The following is a 25,542-nucleotide window of genomic DNA, read 5'->3' on the forward strand; positions in this document are numbered from 1 at the left end:
GCCTGTCACACCTCCCCATTCCCAAGCCTGCAGCAAATTCATCAGATGACCTGCACCCCAGCCCACCCTGGAAATAATACACTGTAATTGCAGCTTCCAATTGAAGCCATTGCTCTTGGCCACTTCAAGCAGCACAGGGCCAATCTCAATAATCTTTATTATTACAGAAGCATGTGCTAGGATCCGTCACAGCAGTGGAAGAGCAGAGCAGGGCACAGACTCCTGGCAGGTTTTTCCTCCCCTGTGTACCTGTTGGGGTAGGTGACATTGGGGGGGGCTCTCCCAGGGTAGTTCTCGTTGAGCCAGCGGTTGGCCAGGGCTTGCTGGATGTTTGGCCTCTTGGCAGGGTCTGGCTCCAGCAGAGAGCGCAGGAAGTTGATGGCAGCTGTGGAGAGATCAAGGGAAAAGCCCAAACAACAGCTCTGTCATCTGCTTTAGGACTGGCACAGCAGCTGAGGTACTGCAGGTGTGTGGCCTGAGCAAGAGCACACTGAAAAGGAACATTTTCCTTACTGTCTGCTCCAATGTCCTTGAGAAAATGATAAGGGATTAGTAACTAAAACAAACAGTGATTTACAGTCACAGTGATTTATAGAGTTATAAAGGAGAGGGGGGGAAGTGCTTTTTGTCTCAGAGCTCATTTGGAGTTTCGGAGCAGGTGAGCCAACATTTAATTCCCACATGAGGGCAAGAGGCTGGAGCCAGGTCAGAGACAAATCACTGTGCTCAAAGTAGGAGGAGATGGACCAGGGGTGAGTGGAGGGCAGGGAAGGGATGCAGACCTTGGAAGGAAGACACAGCAAATTGGGCTCACTTTGACATGATAAAGATAAATTCTCTGGCTTCCATCCAACCTACCATCAGCTGCAGAAGGTTTCAGCCAAATTAAAAGAGTACAGCAAAATTAACAGGCTTTGCTTGTTCTCCTGAACCTTCAACTTTCAAGGACATTCCACCACTCCTCCCGAGTTTCTTGCACAAGCACTCAATTTTTTAAGTCATGTGCTTCTTACATGATCAGGAGCAAAGAAATCAAGTGATGTGCCTGAAATCTCACAAGCAACACCCCTCTGAGCTGGGTCTAGCTCTGGTTCATTATTCCTCAAATTATCAAGGCTACATTTCACAGCAATTTAAGGAGAATAAAACAGTGGGATGGGACAGGATGGGCTGGTGCAGCAGGGGAGTGTGGAGGATGAGGGAGGGTTTCTCCCCAAATAAATCAGGGTTAGACCCAACAGGTGCCAACTCCCAACAACCTCAATGTACAATATCCTGCAAAAATCAGGTTTCAGCTGGAGAGAGGGCTCTCCCTGTGTCAAGAAGCTTAGATGTGCAGGAGAGACTTAATACACTGTATTTACCAGTCCAGCCAGGCATTTTTCTAATCTCTCTCGTCACCAACCAGTGATTTATGTGAGATGTTACTTGCATATTCTCCAGTATTTTTTGTAGGAAGAGCCCACATCTGAGTTCCCAAACTTGTTGGAAGCTGCTCTCTGTGTGCCTGGTGTGCCCTTTCTTCACCCTCACTACAGCAGACAACAAACCCTTGTTCTCCCATTTAATCCCCTCTCGCTCCAGTGCCTCCCCCGTGTCTGTGTTAGAAACCCCCCCATCCCATGGGCTCAGAGCCAGAGCAATCCCTCTCCCCAAACCCACACTCCCTCCTTCACCACCACCATGATCTCCAAATCACCCAAACCTCCCCTTAAAAATCCTGGCATGGCACAAGCAGATTTTCCAGCCAAGCCACACAGCTGTGGACAGCACAATGATTTCCCCAGGGAGCAAACACGAGGGAAAGGGAATATATGCAAGGTGAACACCAACTTCCTGAGCATCTGACCTCTGCTCACCTAAAATCAATAACCAGATAGCTGCTGTTCAAGAGGCTTAATGAGAAACAGGTCCCTAAGTGGGAAAATCAAACAGCAACTCCAAAATGTCCCTGTTCTGCTGCCCAGGTTGTTTCAGGTGCTCACCTGCATTTTAGGTCACACAAGTGAAGTGTTTTCCTGCTCAGTGATAAGACTGGCTGCCTGAATTATGGGGCTGTGTGTTCAGTAACCAGGAAATTAAATATTGAAAGGCAATGTACTGGACACGTAAAACAGACTCCTGTAAAAATTCTGTACTTTGTAGATAAATCTAAGGAAATTGTGACCTGGCTATAATAAACCCAAGAAATTAAGAAGCACCACAATTCCCAGAGCAGAGTTTCTGCCCAGTGACCCAAAGCCAGGAATAAGTGTCACCCTCAATCACACTGTGCCATGTCACTGAGCTCACAAGGGTCAGGGACTGATGGGCACCTTTGTGCACCCTGGGCAAAGGTTAACATGGTTAAATCTAGTCCATTAATTTGCCATCATCTCTGCAAGCCCAGGCTGCTGGAGCTCTCACAGGATAAACAAAATCCTGCCTTCCCTGGGGACCCCAGTGTCAAGTGAGCTACAGCTGCTAGAGAGAGAGAAAATCTGATCTCACTGTTAGATGGCAGGATGGAAGAAGCAGCAAAACAAAGCCTGTCAAAAGCAGTGTTATCTTTTCTGCTACTCTGGGCCTGGCCTTCCACAGGGTGGAAGGTGGAACCCTAAATCTGCACTTGGAGAATTCACCTCGTGACTCACCTCCCAAGCGTTTCCATTTACACCCTCTAACAAGGGTTTCCATCCCCTCTTTGCACTTGCAATCTTTGAATTTTATCAAAAGCCCTTTGCAAACAGGGAAGGAGACAGAAGCTCTCCACGGACAACAAATCTGGCAGAAAAAAATAAAAGCCAGCTACCAAACAGTGCTTGTTCCAAATGCTGACAGTGGCCTTGCTGCAAGCTGAAGAGTGATTCTGTTGCCTAGTGACATGGCTCTGAAGCAGGAATTAATATTTCTAATACTAATACATCAACTATTTTGCATTTTGTGAGCACACAAAGGTTATCTCAGGTAACTGTCTCAAAATAACTCTCTGAGTGCATGTCATTATTCCATAATAAATGGGAGGTCATTTGAGGCAGTTTATCACTCAACCCCAGTCATGATAACACCCAGGAATCTGTTATTCCAAAATAATCTGTTCATCCATCCTTACCCTCTGCCAGAATCTTCTGGATGTGCAAAATTGACCAACTGCTCCACAAAAGCAATTCCACAGAATTTGACAGATTTGTTCCTTCTCTCATATTCAGCACAACTTGGTGCTTCTCCAGAAGTCAAAGCAAAAGGAATTCTGCTACATCAACCCCTGCAGGTCTTTCAGAGGCCAAAATGGGGAAAGGAACTTTTCCCAATTAGCACAACACATCAGGAGCATGGCTCATGATCCATAATTGCATGGAACAGCTCTGACCCACTGGATCCCAACAATCCCCCTGGATTACCTGAGGAGAGTTGGGTGGGAAAGGGGTTCATTTCTTTGTCCACCATCTTCTGGTATAAGGCTCTCAGGCTGAATGGCTCCACAGTAAAGGGCAATGTTCCAGTCAGCATGGCATACATGTTCACCCCACTGAAAGAAAACAGGCAGAAAAAGAAACCCAAACCATCAGCAACAAGATAAAATTGAGGTTTTGGAGACTGTACGTCATCTTTAATGCCTGACAGCTACTACAGGGTTGATGTCCCATCTCTGAGAACATTTCAGGTCAGGCTGAACAGGGCTCTGAGCCACCTGATGCAGCTGGAGGTGTCCCTGCTCTTTGCAGTAACAATTATGAACTCCAGAAGTAACTCACATGGACCAAACGTCTATTTTGGGCCCGTATTTCTTCCTTGCCAGAAGTTCAGGGGCTGCATATGCTGGGCTCCCACACTGGGTGCTGAAGGGATCAGAATAACCCAGGATTCCTGCACAGTTGCTCAATCCAAAGTCTGTGAAAGGCACAGAGACAGAGTTATGAAAGACAGACACAGTCAAACTGTGCTAGAGCACAAGTTAAAAAGAAAGAACTTTTTTCCCAAAAGCTAAGCAATGAACTCCCTAAGGAGAAAAAAAAAAAAAAAATTATGCACTTTGGTTCTACAAGGTGCTAAGCAACCAGAGGTTTCCACAAATGAGAAAAGCCTTAGAACAAAAAATTGCCTCCCAAAATTTCCCTCCTGCTTCAGTGCAGGTGTGATTGCAGGCTGAGATGGGCTTAAGGAAGAACAAATCCTATTTATTAAGAGCTGGACTCATTGATCCTTGTGGGTCCTCCAACTCAGAATATTCTGTGAATCTCTGAAAACCACCCCTATTAAGAACATCTGATTAATTCTTCAATATCCTCTCTCAGCCATTAATTTGTGGCTCTTTTCCTTACCTGCACACTCATTTGCACTGGACTTGCAGTGCTGACCTGTCCTTTAGCTCTCACTCTGCTAAAAATCAAATCTGGATGAAATTTGAGGAGTTCTTCAAGGTATTGGAAGCACCCTGACAGGCCAGATACATAATAAGCCTCCTTCCCTCACTAAACTAGCCAAAGATATAAAAATGCTTAAAAAAAAAAACCAAAACAATTATCATAGGGACCTGAAGACAGGAATCACCATCTTCCACAGCTAAAAAGTCTCACTGGGGCTTTCCTGGAGAACACTGTCAAAATTGGAGGGAGAATCAAGACAATTTCCCTGCTTCTGATGGAAAACAATTATCTCTGGACACTGCTTAATCATCCCTGGAGCTTTCACTAATACTGCACAGGATCCATTAACTTAATTAACGTGTTCATTAGCTGTGGCCTGAGATGAGTTCTGTCAACTGTAAAATACTACTAAAACCTCCCAGAAATAATATCTCCACACAGTATTATTCCTGGTCCTTACCCTGCTGTGTCATACCAGCTCCAAACTACTTGATTGTCATGTTCTACAGTCACAGGATACAAGGGCTGTATTCTGAGATGGTGTCAATCACCATCCCTTCATCAGTATCAATGGAGGGATACTCTACAAGAGGTTTTCATTCTCTTATTTGCTTCAGTTGTCAACCCTTTATTCACTTCCTTCAGCTCATTCATTTCAGCTGCTATGCCTTTTTTTGCCTGTTGAAATGCAGAATGTGTGCAAATAGGGGCATGCTGGGGACAGGGATTTCATAGCCATGGAAATGAGAATATTGCTGTTAACACTGTGTCAGCACATCTGATCACAGTGTGATTTTTATTATTTTTATTAGGGATGCCCTGCTGATCTTGATAAGGACAGTGTGACCACCAGCCTGATAACCTCACTGCCCCTGCCTGTCTCTCCCTTTCAAGAAGCCCAGCAAATTACAGAATTCAGATCAAAGGCCACACTTGGTATCCTCAAGTAAATATTTTCAATGGGAGCTGCACCACCCCCACTGCTCGTGCTGTTGAGGCATTGTTACCTCCAGGGACTCCACAGCAAGCTCTGGATGCACAGCTATCCCTGGGGCTCTGCCAGCCAGAGCAGGGAAAGGCTGTCAAACACCAGCCCTGGGCCAGCAGAGCCCAGCTGAGCCCAGCAGAGCCCAGCAGAGCCCAGCAGAGCCCAGCTGAGCCCAGCTGAGCCCAGCAGAGCCAGCAGAGCCCAGCAGAGCCAGCAGAGCCCAGCACAGCCCAGCACAGCCCAGCAGAGCCAGCAGAGCCCAGCAGAGCCAGCTGAGCCCAGCAGAACCCAGCAGAGCCCAGCAGAGCCCAGCAGAGCCCAGCAGAGCCCAGCAGAGCCAGCTGAGCCCAGCTGAGCCAGTAGAGCCCAGCAGAGCCCAGCAGAGCCCAGCATAGCCAGCAGAGCCCAGCAGAGCCCAGCAGAGCCAGCAGAGCCAGCAGAGCCCAGCAGAGCCCAGCAGAGCCAGCTGAGCCCAGCTGAGCCCAGCTGAGCCCAGCACAGCCCACCACAGCCCAGCAGAGCCCAGCAGAGCCAGCAGAGCCAGCAGAGCCCAGGAGAGCCCAGCAGAGCCAGCAGAGCCCAGCACAGCCCAGCAGAGCCCAGCTGAGCCCAGCTGAGCCCAGCAGAGCCCAGCAGAGCCAGCACAGCCCAACAGAGCCCAGCAGAGCCCAGCAGAGCCCAGCAGAGCCAGCAGAGCCCAGCAGAGCCAGCAGAGCCCAGCACAGCCCAGCAGAGCCCAGCTGAGCCCAGCAGAGCCCAGCAGAGCCCAGCACAGCCCAACAGAGCCCAACAGAGCCCAGCAGAGCCCAGCAGAGCCCAGCACAGCCCAACAGAGCCCAACAGAGCCCAGCAGAGCCCAGCACAGCCCAGCACAGCCCAGCACAGCCCAGCAGAGCCAGCAGAGCCAGTAGAGCCAGTAGAGCCAGCAGAGCCCAGCACAGCCCAGCACAGCCCAGCAGAGCCAGCAGAGCCCAGCAGATCCCAGCTGAGCCCAGCAGAGCCCAGCAGAGCCCAGCACAGCCCAGCAGAGCCAGCAGAGCCCAGCAGAGCCAGCAGAGCCCAGCAGATCCCAGCTGAGCCCAGCAGAGCCCAGCAGAGCCCAGCAGAGCCAGCAGAGCCCAGCACAGCCCAGCACAGCCCAGCAGAGCCAGCAGAGCCCAGCAGATCCCAGCTGAGCCCAGCAGATCCCAGCTGAGCCCAGCAGAGCCAGCAGAGCCCAGCAGAGCCAGCAGAGCTGGGGTCCCAGCAGGATGCCAACAACTTTGTGTGGCTTTATCAGACACCAACCCCATGGGCTGGTGGGCAGCAAGGAGTGAATTACTTCCAACAGTTCCAATGTTCTTCAATTTGATTAACAGACTGCTAAGAGTAATTCCTCCCAAAGGGAATTTTTGCAAGGGGAATATCTGACAGCAGGTTCTAAAGCACCTTGGTAGCCAAGGGAGGAACAAATCCAAGGTGCCCTTGAGCAGCTGAGGGCTCAAGGCATCACTGATATGCACAAACAAGCAGTGACTTCAATGTCACATTTTCCATCTTCATTTCACATTTTGTTCCTCCTTTCACAGCTATTACAAGAACAACATTTTTGTTTTTCTTAGCTATTCCTGCGTTGACTGCTGTACAAATCATGGAGACCAAGCTCTCACCCCACAGGAGGCAACATGAAATGGTTTTGCAACTCCAAGTCTCCTCTCCCAGTCATGAAAAGCAGCACTTTAATTCCTCCAAACATGTTCTTCACTCCTGAAGAACCTTCCTGGGAAGGACTATGTGATGACACAACTGATCATTTCTAATAAGGCAGGCTACACAAACACTGCAACCTTTCTTTGGCTACAACACCCCAGTTGGGTGGTGGGATTTAATTGCTTTGTTTTAGCATACACACTGCCTGCAATCTGCTCTGCTTAAACATCAGGCTGCAGACCTGAGGACAATTTATGGAGGCTGTGGAAGATCAAACTGTCTCTTTCCTCTGTTCTTCCCACACCACCCACTGCGAGGAGACCTTTCCATGCAGCAGAATCAAACAGAACCGCAGGAACAGCCCTGGAGTCATTTAATTTTTTAATTTTTTTTTTTTTTTGGCAGTAGAGTTTTAATTGTACATGTATCACCTGGGAAGGTCTTGGTCTGGATGTCAAACACCCAATAACAAACAGGGAAGTTATGTGAGCTCTTTAAATCCATCAGATGTTGGTGCAAACCATCTGGTGTCGCTTATCTGCTAAATAATCAGGATAATGGGTGGCATCCATCAGTCCTGATGAATGATTCATGGTCACTTGTCAGCCTCCTCCTGACCCTTAGCTGAGGTAACACAGAGTTCTCCCTGCTATTATTTTCCCAGCCTGTTGATATGCTACAGAGTAATGGCTGGAAGCCGGGGTAGCATTCCCAAAACAGAATCCCCAAAGTAAAAATCCCTGGGTATTTCAGATTTCATTAATCATCCTCCCCTCGTTTGTTTAGAGATGCATGTACTTCATACATCACAGTGTGTGAAGTCCATTCCACCTGGATGTTTGAATGTTAAGTGGTTTTCACCACTTTTCAGCCCACAAAACTTTTTGAGGAGAGTCAGTTGAGTTTTTAAGTCTGCAGCCACAGACATTGCTGTTGGCAAAAGTGTAGGCACGGAAAGAAATATAAACAGATGTTTGGCATTTATTTTATGAAAGGGATATTTTCTTTTCAATGCCCACATTAACATTAATGGCAGCTATGCAAGGCAGTGAGAGACTATCCCCAGCAATGATTAATTTAAAATGCCTGCACAGCTTGAATGAATCAAGCACCACATACAACTGATACCTAAATACAATCAAGACTCTACCGTTGATCTTTTTCATTCTTTAACAGCCCTCTAAACCAATTTTGTCCTGGGTGCTGGAAGCAAATTTAACAAATATAAATATAGGACCACATTTTGCCAGCTGCTAAAAATGTGTGCAACTCCCACTGACTTCAGTGGAAGCATATGTTCATGGGGGCAGGATCCAGCCCCTAGCAAATAAGAAATGATCATGATAATAAAATAAACCACTTCTGTGGTGTCAATTCTTAGATTCTTTATCAAGCTCCCCATTTGAATATGAAAGATGTGGGTTTAAGGTGTAGGATTATTCCCATACCCAGTTCAATCTGAATTATTTGGATCATTTTTTTTTTTTCACAAAATGCTGTCAGGAACAGCTTGATTGCTATCTATACTCTCTCAGCTCCTCTCTGCAGAAACATTAGCAGTTGTCACATGGAAGATTATAAAGCCTCAGAAACTCTCTTTACAAAACTAACAATTTTAATTACTGGAATTGCCAAACTGGTTCATACCAATAAGCTTGATATTGTTGTCTTCATCTAGCAACAGATTTTCTATCTTCAAGTCCCTGAAAGAAAGAAAATATTTTGAGTGAGTCTCCAAAATAATGAAGCAGCTTTGCCTCACTCTCATCAGCCTATGTACAAGACTTGTATATAATCAAATGTATAATGAAAGCAGCACACACAGTTCCACAGTGAAAGCAGAAAGCCCCATGCATCCTGCCCAAAATTAACAGCGCCTTCACACTCTGCTTCCCACCTATTCTTCAGGCACAAAATGACATTACAAGCACTTGTCAGTACATCCTGTAATTAACCAGGCTCTTCAAGTTTCTGAAGTACTGGAAGTTTACAGAAAACTTACAACCTGGAAACATTTTAAGTATGTTTTGGGACAATGTTTTGTCCAACGCCACTCAGAAAATCACCCCCAAAACCCCAAGCTGGGCAGCCTGAGCTTAAAGTACCATGTGAAAAAAAAATCATTTTGGTTGCTACACAGCTCCTCCACGACTTCTAGCAGCTGGCTAAGTCTTCTCACACGGATTTTTTGCCCCCATCCAGACAGGAAATGTTTGTAACCATCAGCAGGCTGGGATAGCCACAGCTCAGAGGGACAGCAATGCTTCTCCCAGCACGCGTCGGAAAAATCTGGATAATAAAGCCATCAGCTCTAATTATGGGAAGCCAGTGACATCCATGGTATTTTGCCTTTGTAACCCAAAGGCAGTGATGAAAGACACCTCCATCACAAATGCAGATAGCAGGGGTAATAAAATAAGACAAGTAACCCAACCAAACCAAGCCAAGTACTTCACAAGGAGGGATCTGTGAAAGACTCCGAGCCTTTTCCAAAATGTTCCTCTGCATTTCATTTCATGCCCCTGCTGTGTTTCAAACAAACCTGAGGCAGAAGGGTACCTGCAGGTAGGATGAGCCTCACTGCACCAGTGAGACCACAAGGACCTACACAGGAGGGATTTTCTGCAGTAAAGCAGCATTGGCAGGGGAAGGGGGGATTCTGCTCCTCTGAGGTGAGCTGTAAGTTAAGGAGAAAAGACATCCAGGCACTCAGAATAACAAATGACTGACAGGGGGGCTAACCATGAACACCAGGGAAGATATTTTAAAGGATTCAAGGTAAAAAAAAAAAAAAAAAAAAAAAAAAAACAACAACAAAAAAGAGAGAAACAAAAGGTAAACATTACAGGGCATTTTAAAGCCATCAGAAGAAAAAGATAGAAATGTAAATATTGCCTCAGCATAGAGGGCAGTCAAAGCTAGTTAAAGCTGTTTACCCATCTGTCTGTTCCCAGCAGATTTGCCAGGGAGTGGTAACTGATCTAATGGTCCATATGCACCACGGTTTTTGCCCACCCCACCAGGAAAGCACTGATTTCTGGAGCAATACCAGGAGCCAGGACAACAGGCTTTCCCACATTTCTCTTTGTGGTGCTACAACCCAGTTGCACACCTGCTTTAGGACCCATTTCTACAAACATCCTCAATGCTTTATTAGGCCAGTTCTGTCCAATACAAACTTCAATTATCTTTTACAAAAAGAGGCTTATCTGAGCTGCTCCTAAAGCCTGTGCTCCAGACCCTGCACCAACTTTCACTGAGTGTCTTACTTGCCTTTAATGTTCCAAACCCTTTATCATACAGTGCATGAAATGCAAGCCTCCAAACACTTTTGGGGGCAATGGTGTTTCTTTTTTCACTGCAACAAAGCATGAACTCTGGACACTTCCAGTTTCCCTCAAAATCTGATCTTGTTCCTTTACTGTCATGGCTTCTCAAAAAAAAAAAAAAACCCAGCAATCCAGAACTAAACTATTATTTATGGGTTTTCCCCTGTAAACAAATTCTCAGCATTCATTGCTGAAAAAATTAAAAATACTCTCAGGCAGAAAATGCAAAAGGAACAAGAAGTGCTGCCTTTGCCCAAGGGATCAGTTCCCTGATGCTGAGTGTCTAAGTCAGTGAAATCTAGGAATAGTGGAGGCACACAGGGAGGGCCAGGCTGCATTCCCAGAGTGTGGAGAACCAGCAGGTATTTATGTCTCCTCAGCCTGTGGAGCTGGCAGCACACAGTTGGCATTCCCTGGATCTGGAAATTCACCATTTTTATGGGCTAAGTTTCTTTGGGAGTTTGTTCTGCTGTCGATGGGGCTGATTTCATCTCTTTGGGTCACTCTGGAAAATCTCAGGCACAGCCAGTGGCTCCAGAGAGGAACACAAGTGACCCCATCAGCTGCTCCCACAGCAGGTTATTCCATGCCCTGGCAGGCAGCAGGCTGCAAAAGGAAAGTTTTGCATTTCACACTTTATTTCTTGTCTGGGGGAGGAAAGATGAGAAAGAAGGTTTTACCAGCAAGCAGCTGCACAGCAGCACTGGTTGGCTGCTCTCTCTTGAATCTTATTTTTAATCAGAGCAGCACCACAGAAAATCACTCAACTATCAGCTCTCAAGGCCTTGTGCAAGAGCTGGAAAGGTTGCAGAGGTTTGGGTGCATCACCACATTTGTGTATCAATATCAATTTCAAAGGGTTTGATGTAAAAATATTATGGAGCCAAATTCTTCTGTCACTGGATTGCATGTCCTCTGTAAAAGAGGAATTTGGTCCATTTGCCTCCACTAAAATGATGTTTAGTTTGTTTACACCAGAACACTCCAGGAGAGAATGCCCAAAGGTAATTCTGAAATCTGAATTAAAGTAGAAAGGTGAACCAGCTCTGCACTTCAAAAGGAGAGTTTGTTCTGTAGAGCAGGATCTGTCATAAATATTGCATCAGCAGCCAGACTACTGGCACTTAAAATTAATAGGCTGGAAGTTATCAAAGCCAACATGTCAAACAGCAGGTACCAAATGGGGAATCCTGTGACACTCCAAGCAATCGTGTGGCATCACCAAACTCTGCCCACAACACCAGGGCTTGTTAATCTCCTTCAAACTGCTGGCCTGCTTCTAATCACCAAATGGCAGTGGAAGGCAGGAATCTGCTGCCATGAGGGCAGAAAAAGGGGAATACAGCAAGCCATCTTTGCTACCACTACACTGCTCGAATCTTCCCTTTGACAACCTGACAGTAATTGCATTGAATGGGATTGAATTTTCTTAAAATGACTTTAAAAGGGTTGAGAATTTCCTGTGGGATGCAGTGGCAAGCACCAAGGCTGTCACTTCATTTTCCCTGCTGTCCTGGTGCTCCCAGAGGGCTCATTGCTCATGCTGCTTTTTGACAGCAAGAGGACCTGTGTAAACACCCTCTGCCAAGAGAAAGCTTCACCAGATCCTGCCATTTGGTTCTGTTTGCCTCTGTCAGAGGAAAAGATAAATATTCCTACCTGATTCACAGCTGAGCTTGTTACAAGTATATTTTTAGCAGCAACCAGCCAGCTCTCCTGATAGAGGTAAAGAAACCCAAATGACAACATGAAATTATATATAGAATAGTGGCATTTGGCTTTCAGTGAGCAGCTGAGGAGCCCTGAACCCTGGGCACCCCTCACCAAAGATGCAGCAGCTTCTGCACTTTGCAACTTGCAGACTTCATCCACCTCAGCAGATGATATATTTGGAATTTTAAAATACATCTATACAGCCAAACTTGAGTTTGGGGGTATTTTTACACCTCTAAATAAAAATGAGGATTCTAGAAGTTCTTTAATTTTAGGCTGTTCACACATCAGTGCCTCTTAACAAAAGCATTTCCACTGAATTCTGGGTCCCTGCTCTTGTCCAAAGACCAGTGATCTGAGTGCTTGTCTGTCATGCCAGGTCTGGATTGTAAGCCATGCAGCTTTCTAACACTCATCAAATAACACAAGCAAATTTCATGCAACTTATTCCATCTGGGGTTTTTCATCCAGAGCAAGCCATCCACATGATTCCCCAAATAACACAGACTAAACTAGTGATTTTGTTGTTTGTTTGTTTGCAATAAAATAGCCAATAAAAAGCTTTCCAGGGCCCTGCCCCATTCCATGGGAAGCATTTGGAGGGACAGCCAGCAGCCCCTTTTCTGCTGAGGATGCTGCAGTTTGTTCTACACGTGGCAAAACTCAAACACCCCCAGATTCCCACTGAAATGAAAGTGCTGATATTTTTACCTGCTTTAAAAATAACAACAACAACAACAACAGAGCATTGCCATTGCAGCCAGGCAGAGAATGAATCAGAGTCCTGCACTATTTTTTCCCTCCCTCAGTAGCTGATTGAGTAGCCTGTTTTTAGAGCTGCCACTGTCAGAGGCCCAGGATGCTGAAGGACAACTCCTGAGGTAATTGTTAATTTTTCTCCCTCACTTGCTCAGAGAGATCCAGGGGAATAAATCCAAATGGCAGCACCAGTGCATCTCTGCACTGCTCCACACTCTTTGCTTGCAGAAGGCAACTCATCCAGTGGGTTAAGCCAGAGAAAATGTTTGCAGACCTGCTGCCCGTGATTCTGTCCAGTTTTATCAGTTCAGGCAGAATTAGACCTGCTCATTCAGTGTGTGGAAGCCTCCCAAGAAGCAGCTCAGTGCTGCACAGTGATCTGAGAAACAGGCAGGCTGGAGGAGGATGGATGTGGGGTAGGGATTAACTCAACACCAGGGGCAGGACAGACAGAACTCAGCTGCCAAAGGCAGCCCAGCATTGTCATCCTGCTCTCAGGGTGTTCTCAGGGTGTTCTCAGGGCTGCTGCCTCCTCCCACAGCCTGTGGAGCTGTGCTAAGGGCACAAGGCAGCAGGGAGGGGAGGGGGGAGAGCCAAACCTGCAGCATCCACAGGGAAGCTCAGGATGCACACAGACACTCAGGATGCACACAGACACTCAGGATGCACACAGAAACTCAGGATGCACACAGAAACTCAGGATGCACACAGAAACTCAGGATGCACACAGAAGCTCAGGATGCACACAGAAACTCAGGATGCACACAGACACTCAGGCTCTCCCTGGGCCCCAAAGCCTTGCCTCCTTCTCACCACAACAGCCTGCTGATTCCAGCTTGTGCTTAGGGCACAAGCTATTTTTGTACCAAATGTGGGTTTGAGTCCTCTCTGGAAAAGAAAGGAACCAAAGCCAAGCCCTGTCAGCCCCTGTAAGTGCCTTGGTCACTGTGCAGAAGGTAGATTTTACAGGGAGAGGAATTGCTGCTGCTGACCCAATCCTGCTGTTAAAAGCTAGACATGTTAATCTGTCCCTGCCTTGTTTTCCTCTGCCCATCTCAGAAGCTTGATTTATTTCCTTTATCTCTCTAAATCCTGGATATCAACTGATCCCTGAAAGCAGTTAAGTAAACTTCTTCCTTGCCCCTGCCTCAAACTGTGGGGTTAATAATTTAAAGAGATCAGCAGATTTGAGGCTGATAGAGAACCTAGTGGATGCTCAAATATTTATACTGCAGTGGTACCTGAAATGTAGCTCGAGTGTAACTGTGCTTATAGCAGTTATCCCTGATGGACCACAGGGAACACAGAGACCTGGGACACAAAAAGCAGCTTTCAGAGCTCAAGGGGTTTTACTGAGTGGTGGCAGCTCAGCACACAGCTGGGCACAGCTGCAGGAGCAGCTCCTGCCTCCTGCACAGCCAGGGGAGCCAAGAGATGCAGACCCAGATCCTCAGAAGCATTCACTTGTCTGGCTCCTACAGCGTGCCCACAGAACCCAAGAGGATGGGGCCCACACAAACCTGCTCAGCATCATATGGGAACTGTGTGGGAGTCCAGACTTAACACCAGCTGGCCCAAATTTAGAAAGCAGAGCCTCCTTCTTAGCACAACACCCTATAAATACACCTTGGAACAAGAGAGGAGAGATGCTGGCTCCCAAGGTCCAGCCAGCCCACCATCCTCCTGTCTCCATGGCAGCTGAGAGCACAGAAGAGGAGAAAGGTACAGGGACAGGCAGCCACATGTGACATCTCCACCTGCACTGACATCCACCAGCCTTCTCTGTGCTGAGCTGCTTGCCCTAGAGCCCAGGTGAACTCCTCACTCCACAGCATCCTCGTGCCAGGAATGCACGTCCTGCTCATGCACAGAGCTCAAGGAGTGGCTGGGAAATGCTCCCAGGGTGGGATTTTTGGGGTGTCCTGTGCAGGGCCAGGAGCTGGGCTGGATGATCCCTTCCAACTCAGCATTCCTGTGATTCTGTGGATAAAGGTCCTAAAGAAACGAGGTGATGCATTGCAGCAGCTGTGGCTGTCTCCATCCTATGAGGCCCTGCTGAGGTGATGCAACAAAAGCTATGAGCAGGGAAGCAGAATGCAGGGATTTCAGTGGTTCCACTGAGGCTTTGTCCCAGCTCTGCCACTGCCAGGCTTTGGGCAAATCAGCTCTCCCCCCACACCAGTGAAGCAACAGGCACAGCCACCTTCTCAAAGAAATAATGAAATTATTCACTAGCTTGTGTTGGTGCAGAGCTCCCAAGAGGCAACACAGGGCCTGCAGTGAAAGGGCCCTACTTTTGGACTGTACCTTGTTTTTATTGATACAGAACAGAGTATCCAAGCTGGAAGGAATCCATGGGGATCATGGAGCCAGCACAGCTCCTGCCTGCTCACCTGCAGCTGCTGCAGCCTATGCCAAGCCAAGAGCATCCAAACACCAGCACAAGGAGCAGCCAGAGAGCTCTCAGGGCACAAGGAAACACAGACAAACAGCACTCAGAGGAGCTGACACAAGCTTCACCAGATTACCTGTGCACCACTCCTGCCCGGTGCAGGTGCTCCACGGCCAGGATCAGCTGCCGGATGTATTTGCGGGCTTCGTGCTCCTCCAGCCTCTTCTTCTCGTAGATCTTGTGCATCAGGTTGCCCCCAGGGCACAGCTCCATGACCAGGTAGTAGCTGTTCTCTGTTTCCAGAATATCCAGCAGCTGGGCAATGTTGGGGTGGCGGATCATTTGCTGGATCTGCCCCTCCCGCCGCAGGTTCTTGGTGACATAGGTGTCCTTCTTGGCTCTTTTCTTGTCGATCACTTTCACTGCCACCTAAGGAGAGGATGGGAGAGGGGGGTTTTAGCTGTCACACCGATGATCTGTGTCTCTCACCCTGAGTAAACAGCCACTAAGAAAAGCAGAAGTCAAAAGGATGTCCCTGTCAGCTGGTGCACCACGGCTTCAGGCTGCACAGCTCAGAGGAAGAGCTGCTCTCACAGCCCCACTGACTCGTCCATCCTCCCTTTCCTTGCACAATGACAGCCCAAACTTACTGCAAGGAAATCAGTGACAAAGGAGAGGGGACAATCCCACTAACCACCCACAAGCACTTGACACACTTAACGATTTATCGCAGCTGTTTACTCAGAAAGCCTCCAGGCTGCTGTTTACAACTTTAAAGTCTCGTTTTTGGCTTTTCCTGGCTTTGAATACACGACTGGAGATGATATCCTTTCATTACAATTTTTTAAACCATAGTCAAGTGTTGGCTTTGTGTGATTTGCATAAAAACATACTATGAAAAACAAAATCATTTTGGTACCACTCTCCTGGCACATTTCTTTTTTCTGCTTTTTCTCTCTCGTGGGAGCTGGAGAGGGACTTGGGACAAGGGCTTGGAGGAAGTGGGCAAGGGGAATGGCTTCAAACTGCCAGAGGACAGGGTTGGATGGGTATTGGGAAGGAATTCCTGGCTTTGAGGGTGGGCAGACCCTGGCAGCTGTGGCTGCCCCTGGATCCCTGGAAATGTTCAGGCTTCCCGGTCATCTGCACCTCCCCTTTGACATGATTGCCCTGGAATGGAAGGGTAAAACTGCAGGAACTGGGGCTTCCTAGTGTGTGCTAATAGCCAGGAGCCAATACTGCTGAGTGTGTTATTGGGGGGATGTGTTCCTGCTAGGGAAAGATGATTCTGATGACACAGCCCTGATAAAGAGATAAGGCTGAACACCACACACCAGAGCTGCCTGGGTGAACTCAGAGCACCACCAGGACCATAAACTCCTGGGAGCTACATTCCTGAACTGCTCACATGAAAGAGACATCATTTAGTCATCAGATAAAACTACAGGTAAATCAGAGCTTAATTTCACCATTTCTGAAAGCCTCAGGTGATTCACCAAGGAAACGGACTTAAATTAGTACATTCTTTCATCTAATGAGATGGAACTGAGCACAGAGGCTTGCATGGAGTATTTAGACAGCAAACCACAGGAGTTACTCTGGTGAGCACAAACAAATTCACAGGTTACAGAAACATGAGATACCACACTCTACATTGGCAGCTCAACACCATCTCTGCAAAAGTTAAAAAAAAAAAAAATTAAAAGCTGTTATTTATCACAGCTGCATGGTACAAAACTTGGAGTGGTAACAGCACAAAGCAGCAATCTATTATTCATATTGGTAAGCCACCCTGAATTCACTGGAAGAAAAGAGCACATTAGACATGTCCACATGTGCTGCCCAGCCTGAGCTCAGCTCTAGAGGTGGAACAACCCTCTGAACCCAGAAGAAAGAGCCATGTGACCACTGGAAGATTTTTCCACTATCCCCATAGAAAGAATTAGCTTTCTATGCTTTAAGGACAAACTTTTTCCTTAATTTTGACAGGTACCTCGCCAGGCATCCCACTAATCCCAGCAAAGTGGGATTTCCACAGCTTTGAGTGACCTTTCCCCCTTCCAGACCCCTTCCATCAGGTCCAAGAGATCCCCCTGCACAGCTGACAGAGCTGACCAAGGTGGAAACAGCAGATTTGTTCCAGCAACACCCTGTTCTAGGGATCAAACTCTGCATGGAGCTACCCCAAGGCTGACTTAGCTAAACATCCCTGATTTTGAGTTCATCCAGAGGTAGATCAAGGCAAGTGAAGACCAAATGTGTTAAGACACACTGAACACACAGAGCCTCCTGTGCAGTGTAGATGCATGTGCATGCACCTGGAAATTTCATTCATGCAGAAGGAAAAAGCATTTGGTAGAGAAAATCCTGTAGATGTTGGGTAATCATCAAACAAACACATTCGAGCTTTCACAGCCTACTCAAGACATATCAATTACTCAGCTCTGCTCTCCCAAGCTGCAAGTAGGGGCTCTTTGTTTCTGCATCGTGCCTATCTCCTGACTTGAGTTCCTGGCCAATACTGGCACAGAAATAAAAAAAATAAATGATAAAGCAAGTAATTACTCTCAATATGTAGCAACAGCGGCTCTTGACATTCTGCTTTTGGCTAAACCTCTGCTGTGTAAACAGATAAATGGTTTAGGTTATTCTGCCTTATGAGATATAAAGATGAGTAATAGCCCATATTTTTGGTTCCTGAGTCCTAGAATTACACTGCTGGAATGAATTACTTTCCTGAAGGTTACGGTGTGACACATCATATGAGCAATTCCCTCCAGCAGCACACTGGAACCATGCAGGCTGGGCTGCAGCACCCACAGGTGAGGGCAGGGCCAGCCCCTGTGCATTCCTTGCAGGAGGATGCAGAGCAGCTGAGCCCCAGCACTGCACGTGTGCTCACCCAAACACCCGCACGTGTCCCACGCACGGGCACGGGCCCGCTGCCAGCTCCTGCCTTGGAGGGATGAGGAGCTCAGAGAAAGAGAGAGAGGGGGAGGCTGAAGCTGACTGGCACCAAACTGCACAAAAACACTCCCAGCAAGGCCCCCAAGGGAAAAAAATAAACCTGAGGAGAAACAGTTGAAAGGACCACATGTCGCCTGGAGAAGTGCTGCCACCAGAGCAGACACATTTTGCATCCCCTTTGGAAGCAGTATGGAATTGCCATGAAGCAAAGAAGGGGGTCACACTCATGCTAGGAATGCCCCCATCCCTGTGTCCATGCAGGAGGCACCAGCTTCCCACACCTGCCAACAACCCAAGGAGGTTCTGCTGCTGCAGGTGCTCAGCCAGCAGAAGCCCAAGTCATCCCCATCCCTCCTGCCAGCTATCCAAAACCCTGCCAGTGGCACTTGGAAAAGCCCCAGCTCAGGAGGTTGTGTTGCTGGAGACATTTGCTGGCCCAGAGGTCAGTTTAGCTCCCAGCCTGGATGTTCTTCACTCAATCCTCCAGGAGCCAAGAGGTCCTGAGCAATGCCCACGTCATGGGCTGCAAGAACAACTGCAGGAACACTTCCACTGCAGTGACCCCAGCTCTGCAAATAATGCTCTGACATGTTTAACTTTGCAGAGAACAGGGGACGGCATGTGATCTTACAAAACCAGTGTGTGACATTTTGAGGACTTTTAGAGAGCCTTCCCCACTCAGCTGAGTGCTGGGGTTGTTTCCTTCAGCAAATTCTCAGTCTAAGAGAGAGGCAGCTCCTGCTGGCTGCTGCCAAAGGGAGCTTCAGCTGAAATGAGAGGAAACTGGCTTGAAAAAGAATCCAGCAAGAGCTGTGGGATTTGGCCAGGAGACCAATGGAGCACAAGAGAAGCAACTTCAGCTATTGGAGGGACGATTTCACTGCCAGAGGGACAAACCCCAGCTTTTTAAACTCTTTTTTTTGTTGTTGTTTTTTTTTTGTTTTCCCCTCAGAGTCTACTTCTGGCAGACCTGCCTGAGATGGTGCCAAGCCAGGCAGCAGCCCCTCACTCCCAGCACCATCCTGGAGCATCCTGAGCATTCAGAGCTGCAGTTTGGGGCACAGGCAGAGAGAAGGTTTGAGACTTGGACTCCTGCACCCACACCACAAACCTCCACTGTCAGTGTAAGCTTAGCCAGGACAATGAGACAAAGAGGCAGACCACGGAGATATTTTGCAGCCATTGGTACTGCAAATCCATCTCCAGCTTTTTTCTCTATGCTGTGCCCAAGGCAGCAATAAATTCAGTTTCTTTCCTCCCTTATTTCCAGCCATAGCTGTCTGGCTTCACTTGCAGCTTGCTTTGTATTTACCACTGTCCTCACCACAAAAATCTGAGCTCTGTTTTCAAAAGCAGCTGGTGATTTTGGGTGGCCAATTCAAGTCATATTAAACAGACCTAACTCTGAAGCCTGTACAATTGTCAGTGCAGACCCAAAATCAACCCCTTCGAGGGCATCTCATTTTGGGCAATCACCCAGCCAGGCACAGAACAAGTTGTTCATCACAACCAAGGATTAGAAAATGTCAATTTTCATTCCCTGGGTAGAGTTTATTCTTTTCTCTACCTGTCAGAGCTTAGCAAATTTTACAGTGCAGTGAAGGAATGCAGGTTTTTGTATAGCAAGTTCCAGTATCTTAAGAAATAAATCACTGAATAAAAGGGAATTTCAGCATTTGCTCTAATTGTAGCAAAATCAGCAATCAGAAAAGGGAGGGGTCACTGCTGCTAAGGTATTTTTTTTCCTAGAGTCTGACAGCATAAGCCAGGAGTTTGGGGTGTAGCAACACACAAACCCAGCTGCTGCAGATGAGTCCAGGATAAATGTCTCAGCAGGCAGAAGGCCACTGGCTCTGCTGGCAGGCTAGACACAGCCAGGAAAGCTTGAAATCAGCCCCTGAAGAAACATAAACTCTTCCAGACCAGAAAGTAGCTCTGAGTACATTCACTCTTGTACTTCACTCACTCATGTACTTTGGGTTCCTGCTAGCCTGAAGGGAAAGAATCCCATTGCCAGGGGATAAAAAACAACATCCTGGCAATTCCCCACAGCCCAAACTGACAGCACCCAGCAGTGTAGAAAGGAATTCAGGAGGACTTTAGATAAGCAAAATGAGCATAAGGCCTCTTGATGCCACAGCCAACCTAAACATAATCCCTAAAAGCATAAGCAGGATGGATTTTGTAAAGTAAGGAAAGGTATTAATTGCACCTGTCCAAGGCACTGGGGACTATTATTAGATTGCTGTACCCAGTTCTGGTGCCAGTAATTAAAAAATTATATTGAAGTTTTGGAAAGAGTTCTGAAAAGAGCTTCAGAACAGTCTGAGGTCCAAGAACTGTTTGTGGTAGTAGCTCACTGAAGCTCAATATACTTAATTAAGAGAATGCTAAGCACTGACTCAATGATTTTCTGCAAGCACCTACACGAGGGAAAGATTTCTGATAAGAGAAAGCCTTTGAATAAAATTAAAATCAACATCCCAAAAGGTAAACTGGGGAAACTCAAGCTATTCCTCTTCAACATGTCTGTTACCTCATATTTCTGGAGAACTTTGTGCCATGTTCCACAGGCAAGTGTGACTGTCCTTGCCTGGACCTCTGCTCTGCAGTTTCCATAGAGCCAGCTGCTCTTTCCCTCTCACCTTGTGCGTCACTCCCTGTCCAAACAGGGACACACAGACACATCCTGACCTGTCAGCATCCCTGGCACCTGCAGCAGCCAGACTTTTACAGCTCAGGGACCTGCAGGAGATGCTTTGGAGGCAACTGGGGGTGACACAATGCCCCTTACCCAGCTACTCTGAAAAAAACCAAAACCATAAAATACATTTTTTTCCTTGGTTCTGCATGTCCAGAGCAGCAGCATCTGTACCAGGCACAGATGCCACAGGGTCAGAGACTGCCTGGGAGGCAGGAGCACAGAACAGCCTCATCCCTGGGAAGGAACTTGGTTTATGGCTTATCTGGAGTGGGTCATGCTGGGGATCTGTCTTGCCTTTGGCAGAAAGAAATCAATTCCAGCAACCCCTCAGTGCTCTCCTGGTCAGCTAATTAATGGTAACTGCAGCCGTGAGGGAGAGCAGCACATTTTTACCTCCCTGGCCTCTAAGGATATCTACACAAGTCAAGAGAGATTATGCAGAGACTGATGAAAGTAGTGGTGGCAGAAAGCCAGGCACAGACAGACACGAGGATGCACTAAAAGGTTCCAAAAGAAATCCTTACAGAGCCTGTCAAAAGCTGCCTCCAGGCCGGAGACATTTCCTGCAAGGCACAATCTTGTTTTTGAGTGCCTGGGACAGATGGGCTTGCTTTGCCATTGACAAAGTGCAGGATATCCATCCAGCACAGCTTTCCACAATCTCCCTGTGTTTCCAGAAAAGGGCTTTTGGACCCCCATTCCTAAGGTGAGACTGACATGCCAAAACACTGGAGGAAAACTCTACACTCAAGGTATGAGCAGCTAGCAGGGAAGACTTTCCTTGGGGGAAAATAAGCCCTAACTTGCCCTCCTAAGGCTGCTGAGAGCTTGCCCTGTGGCAGGGAGATGGATGGAGGGCTCAGGTTACCAGTGGAGAAGCAGGAGCAGAGGGGTGATACCAATGACATTCCTCCAGCAGCTTCCCACCTTCCTGCCTCTGGGATATGTTTCCTATTAAACAGCCCCTGTTTCACATTTTAGCTGTCTTATGCAGAACTGGAGTTATGGCAGGCTAAGTGCCCCTGATTTCATACCAATATAGCTCTCTGGCTTTAAGGAAGAGAAAAAACAACAACCCAGTCCCTGTGAGCCACTGCTTTTGAGGCCCAGGTAATACCCTCCTTTGTAGTGATTTAAAGCACAGCAGATAAAACATTTACAACTGTCAGGAGCCAGCAAAAAGGTGTCTCCAATAAAGATTTTATATATAAATAATACTCTCTCTCCCTCAGCTCTGTGGACATTATTCACAGAAAACGAATTTATTCTCTGAAAAAAAATGTTTCCATGACAATCTTCCACAACAGACAGAGAGCAAAGGAACTTTATTTTATATAACTTGGCTTTTTTTAGTTCTCTTTGTTGCAGTGGTTTTCCTCAGTGTGCCTCTGATCTCTCAAGGCAAATGAGAAGCACCATGGCTATAGCACCAAAGGTGTTGAACCCAGAACCCAGGGCCAGAGCAGAGCAAACATGACAGAAAAGGAGACTTTGGTCAGTGCAGCAGCAGCTTTTGTTGATTTTTCACAGGTGGCCTCCCTGTGGTGATTCTCTTTCCATGAGGATGAGGTTTGACCCTGCTCCCTGCCAGAGCACAGATCAGCACTCAGGAGTGGCTGGGTTCAGAGAGCCACCTCACAGAGGGTGCCTCTGTCCCAGGGGTGCCCAGAGCATCTTTCCCCTACTGCAGAAAAGCCAGCCCAGCTCTCTTCATCCTCCACAGGATGCACAACCTCCAACCCACCAAAGCCACTCTCCCTGCAGGAGATCAGGGAAACACAGCATGGGCTCTTCCACTGAGCCATGCAAGAGGCAAGCCTGGGGTTTCTGCTCTTCAGTTCATCTGAAAAGAACAGCTCAGCCAATCTGGAGCTGAAGGAGCCAAAGTGGGGCAAGCAGACCAGCACCAGCATGGCCCGAGTCCAGCCAGCTTGCTCTGGTGCACTTGTATCCCACAGTGCCAGGTGAGCACCAACTCTGCAATCCCCCTAATTCATCTCCTGGCTGATATCCCCCCAGTTATTGGCTTGGGACAGCTCTGATGCCTCTCCATAACCTTGAAGAACAGCAGAGTCAGCTGTACACCCTGAGCTCATTTCTGTGCTGCTGCTCAGACAGCACAGCAGCTTGGGTTCAGGCAGACTGTCACAACTCAGTCACCATAAGGTTTGTCAGCACTGCTCTCCTGCCAGGCTTACATCCTTGTGGAGAGCAAGTGCTGCTCATGAATAACCTCCCTTTTTCCAGCTCCTGAGGGCAGAAGGGCAAAGACACCACATCTGCCTAAATGCAAGGAGCTGCAGCAGCATCCTGCAGGTCAGTGGTGTCAGAGGAGACACTGCACAATGCAGGAAGCAAGATGTGCTCTAATTGCCAAGACATCCACAGGGAACACAAGCCTTTGGAAATGGGCACGCAGCTCTCCATGTCATTAAACAAGTTCAAACTACAGAAGTTGCAGGAACAAATACTGGGATCCAGATGTGAGCATCACCTGGTGTCAATTCAACCCAGAACACTCAGCTTCCCTCCACCCTGCATCTGCCACTGAAAGGAACACAGTCTGCAGGAAAAGCAGCACATTGCTGACATGAGGCATCCCTAAAACTGCTGAATGCCAACTTGAAAGCAGATTATCTCAAGAGGATAAGGAACTGCCACATGCACATCAGTTCAGCCCATTGCAGAACAAGTTGCAAGCCACAGCTGAAAAACATTAAGTCAATCTTTCTGGAAGTCAGGCTGGGCATTAATGAACAGGCTCATTCCTGCTCACACCCACTATGCAAGACAGGAAAGGGAGAGAGGGAAGAGCATGGCTTTATATCCAGTTTTCACCTGGTTATTTTCCAGGTGAAACAGACTGAGCAGCTGGGAGCACATCAGCTGTCTGGCTTTGCTCTGTCTCCTACTAAAACTCTTGCAAGCTCCATAACACCTATGAGAGAACAGCACACTGCTGCCAGCCAAATCCTCAGTGCTGCCACTGCAACCACAACACTGCTCTGAAAAACATTTCCTGCAGGGCTGCACCTTAACAGAAGTGTGCACAGAGTGGCTTGGGCACAAACCCTGGATCTGCACACACAGACAAAACCCCTGTGAAAGCAAACACCTAGAAGCAAGAAAATGTCAAAATGCAGGCTGCAGAAACACCCTGGTTTTGTTTTCTCGGTGCATGTAATTAAGAGTGGCACATCATCCAGGTGCAACAGTTGGCAGCTGTTTAATAAAGGAACAGCATCCTGGGAAAAAGCCACCCTGTGGAATTGCAGTCAGTGCTTTTCAAAACAAGCTTTTTAAAAAAAAACTTGGATAGAGATAAAATCTGAAAACGTGTTGAGGAAAAGGTAAAGATAAAATTGCTAACTAAACATAAGTGAGAGAACAAGCACATCCAGGAAACTGATGCACAAGTACCACTGGAGGAAGAAAATAAAAACAAACGGATCAAATTTCAAATTAAAATCCTGCAGCTTTACCCTCTGATGCCCTAAAAACAATGAAGGTCTCACAGCTTTACCTGCAACCTCAACAATACCTGGGAGGGAGGAAGAAGGAAAAGGTTGAACTGAGAGACCTGCAAACACCTCAGAAACTCAACTTTTGCCTGCAGTGAGGTCACCTGCTGTCCCATGTGCTTGGCAGGATGGTTTGAAAGTGACACCACACACACCCTCAAGGCCCCCAAAGCTCAGAAAGGATAAAGACAGAGATCCTAGACCAGCACGTGGCTATGTGCCCAATTTCCCAGGTTTTCAACCAGTGCTACTGCTTGGAAACTCTGGATTTTTAAATACAGACGAGGCTGACAGTCTCCCCCAGTGCTGAACTTGCCATGAAGAGCAGTGATGTCCCCAGGGGGGGAACAGCCACCCAGGGCATCCATGGAGCAACATCCTCACCTGCCAACACCCCCAAAAGCCACCAAGCCTCTGTTCCCTGACACCTGTGGTGAAACACACGGGGAAAGGGTGAATTTACTCATGGCAAAATTAACTCTGTGACACAAAGAGGCATTTCCAGGGCTCTGCAGGGAGGCTGCTCTGCCCACCCACCCCTGCACTTCCCGGGGGGTGGTTTAAATAAGCCTTCTCTTTTTATTTTGTCCTCTACCTCTTTAATAAAGAACTACATTCTGAACGTGAACTCTTCTGTGAACAAGCCACTTGTAATATTAATTGCTTTGCCTCCATAGAAAAGCTGGTAAATTGTATTTTTAGCCACTGCTTCCCACTGTTGCAGAAAGCCTCTTGACTAAGTGTAACTAAAAACGTACCTTGTTCCAGCTCAACAATAGCATTGAAGAAAATTACAAACAAAGTTTTCCGTGGATGAGAAATCAAATGAGTCAATTTGCCTCAGTGACTTTTTTTTTTTTTTCTAGTGCCAAAGACTACGCTTAAAAGCAGTTAAATATAATCTTGGATCAGATTTGTTTACAGGAACTTTGGCTCAATGTATTTTCAATGTGTTGTCACTCCACAATGCTGTACAGAGTTATTGGGACATTGCACTGGGGTCTGCAGCAGGTAACAGAACAGATAACACAGAGTGTGATAACAGAGCCTCAAATGACCCCACCACAGTGATGGCAATGTACCCTGAGCTCCCTAAGCATGCAAAAAATAAGAGTATTTTTATAAAAATTTACC

At 47.2% G+C, this 25,542-nt stretch overlaps 1 protein-coding gene across 2 annotated transcripts in view; it reads right to left on the reverse strand.

Annotated features, from left to right (window-relative positions):
* Positions 1-25,542, reverse strand: part of HUNK (hormonally up-regulated Neu-associated kinase) — a 41,415-nt gene that overhangs the window by 11,495 nt on the left and 4,378 nt on the right. For both annotated transcript variants that reach the window (XM_079321432.1, XM_079321433.1), the window contains exons 2-6: positions 15,353-15,645; positions 8,671-8,726; positions 3,735-3,870; positions 3,381-3,508; positions 250-385 (exon numbers count right to left, since the gene is read on the reverse strand). In XM_079321432.1, the coding sequence (XP_079177558.1) occupies positions 250-385; positions 3,381-3,508; positions 3,735-3,870; positions 8,671-8,726; positions 15,353-15,645 (749 nt within the window). The remainder of the gene's footprint in view (positions 1-249; positions 386-3,380; positions 3,509-3,734; positions 3,871-8,670; positions 8,727-15,352; positions 15,646-25,542) is intronic.

This window comes from Erithacus rubecula, assembly GCF_903797595.1.
Source record: "Erithacus rubecula genome assembly, chromosome: 1".
Taxonomy (NCBI): domain Eukaryota; kingdom Metazoa; phylum Chordata; class Aves; order Passeriformes; family Muscicapidae; genus Erithacus; species Erithacus rubecula.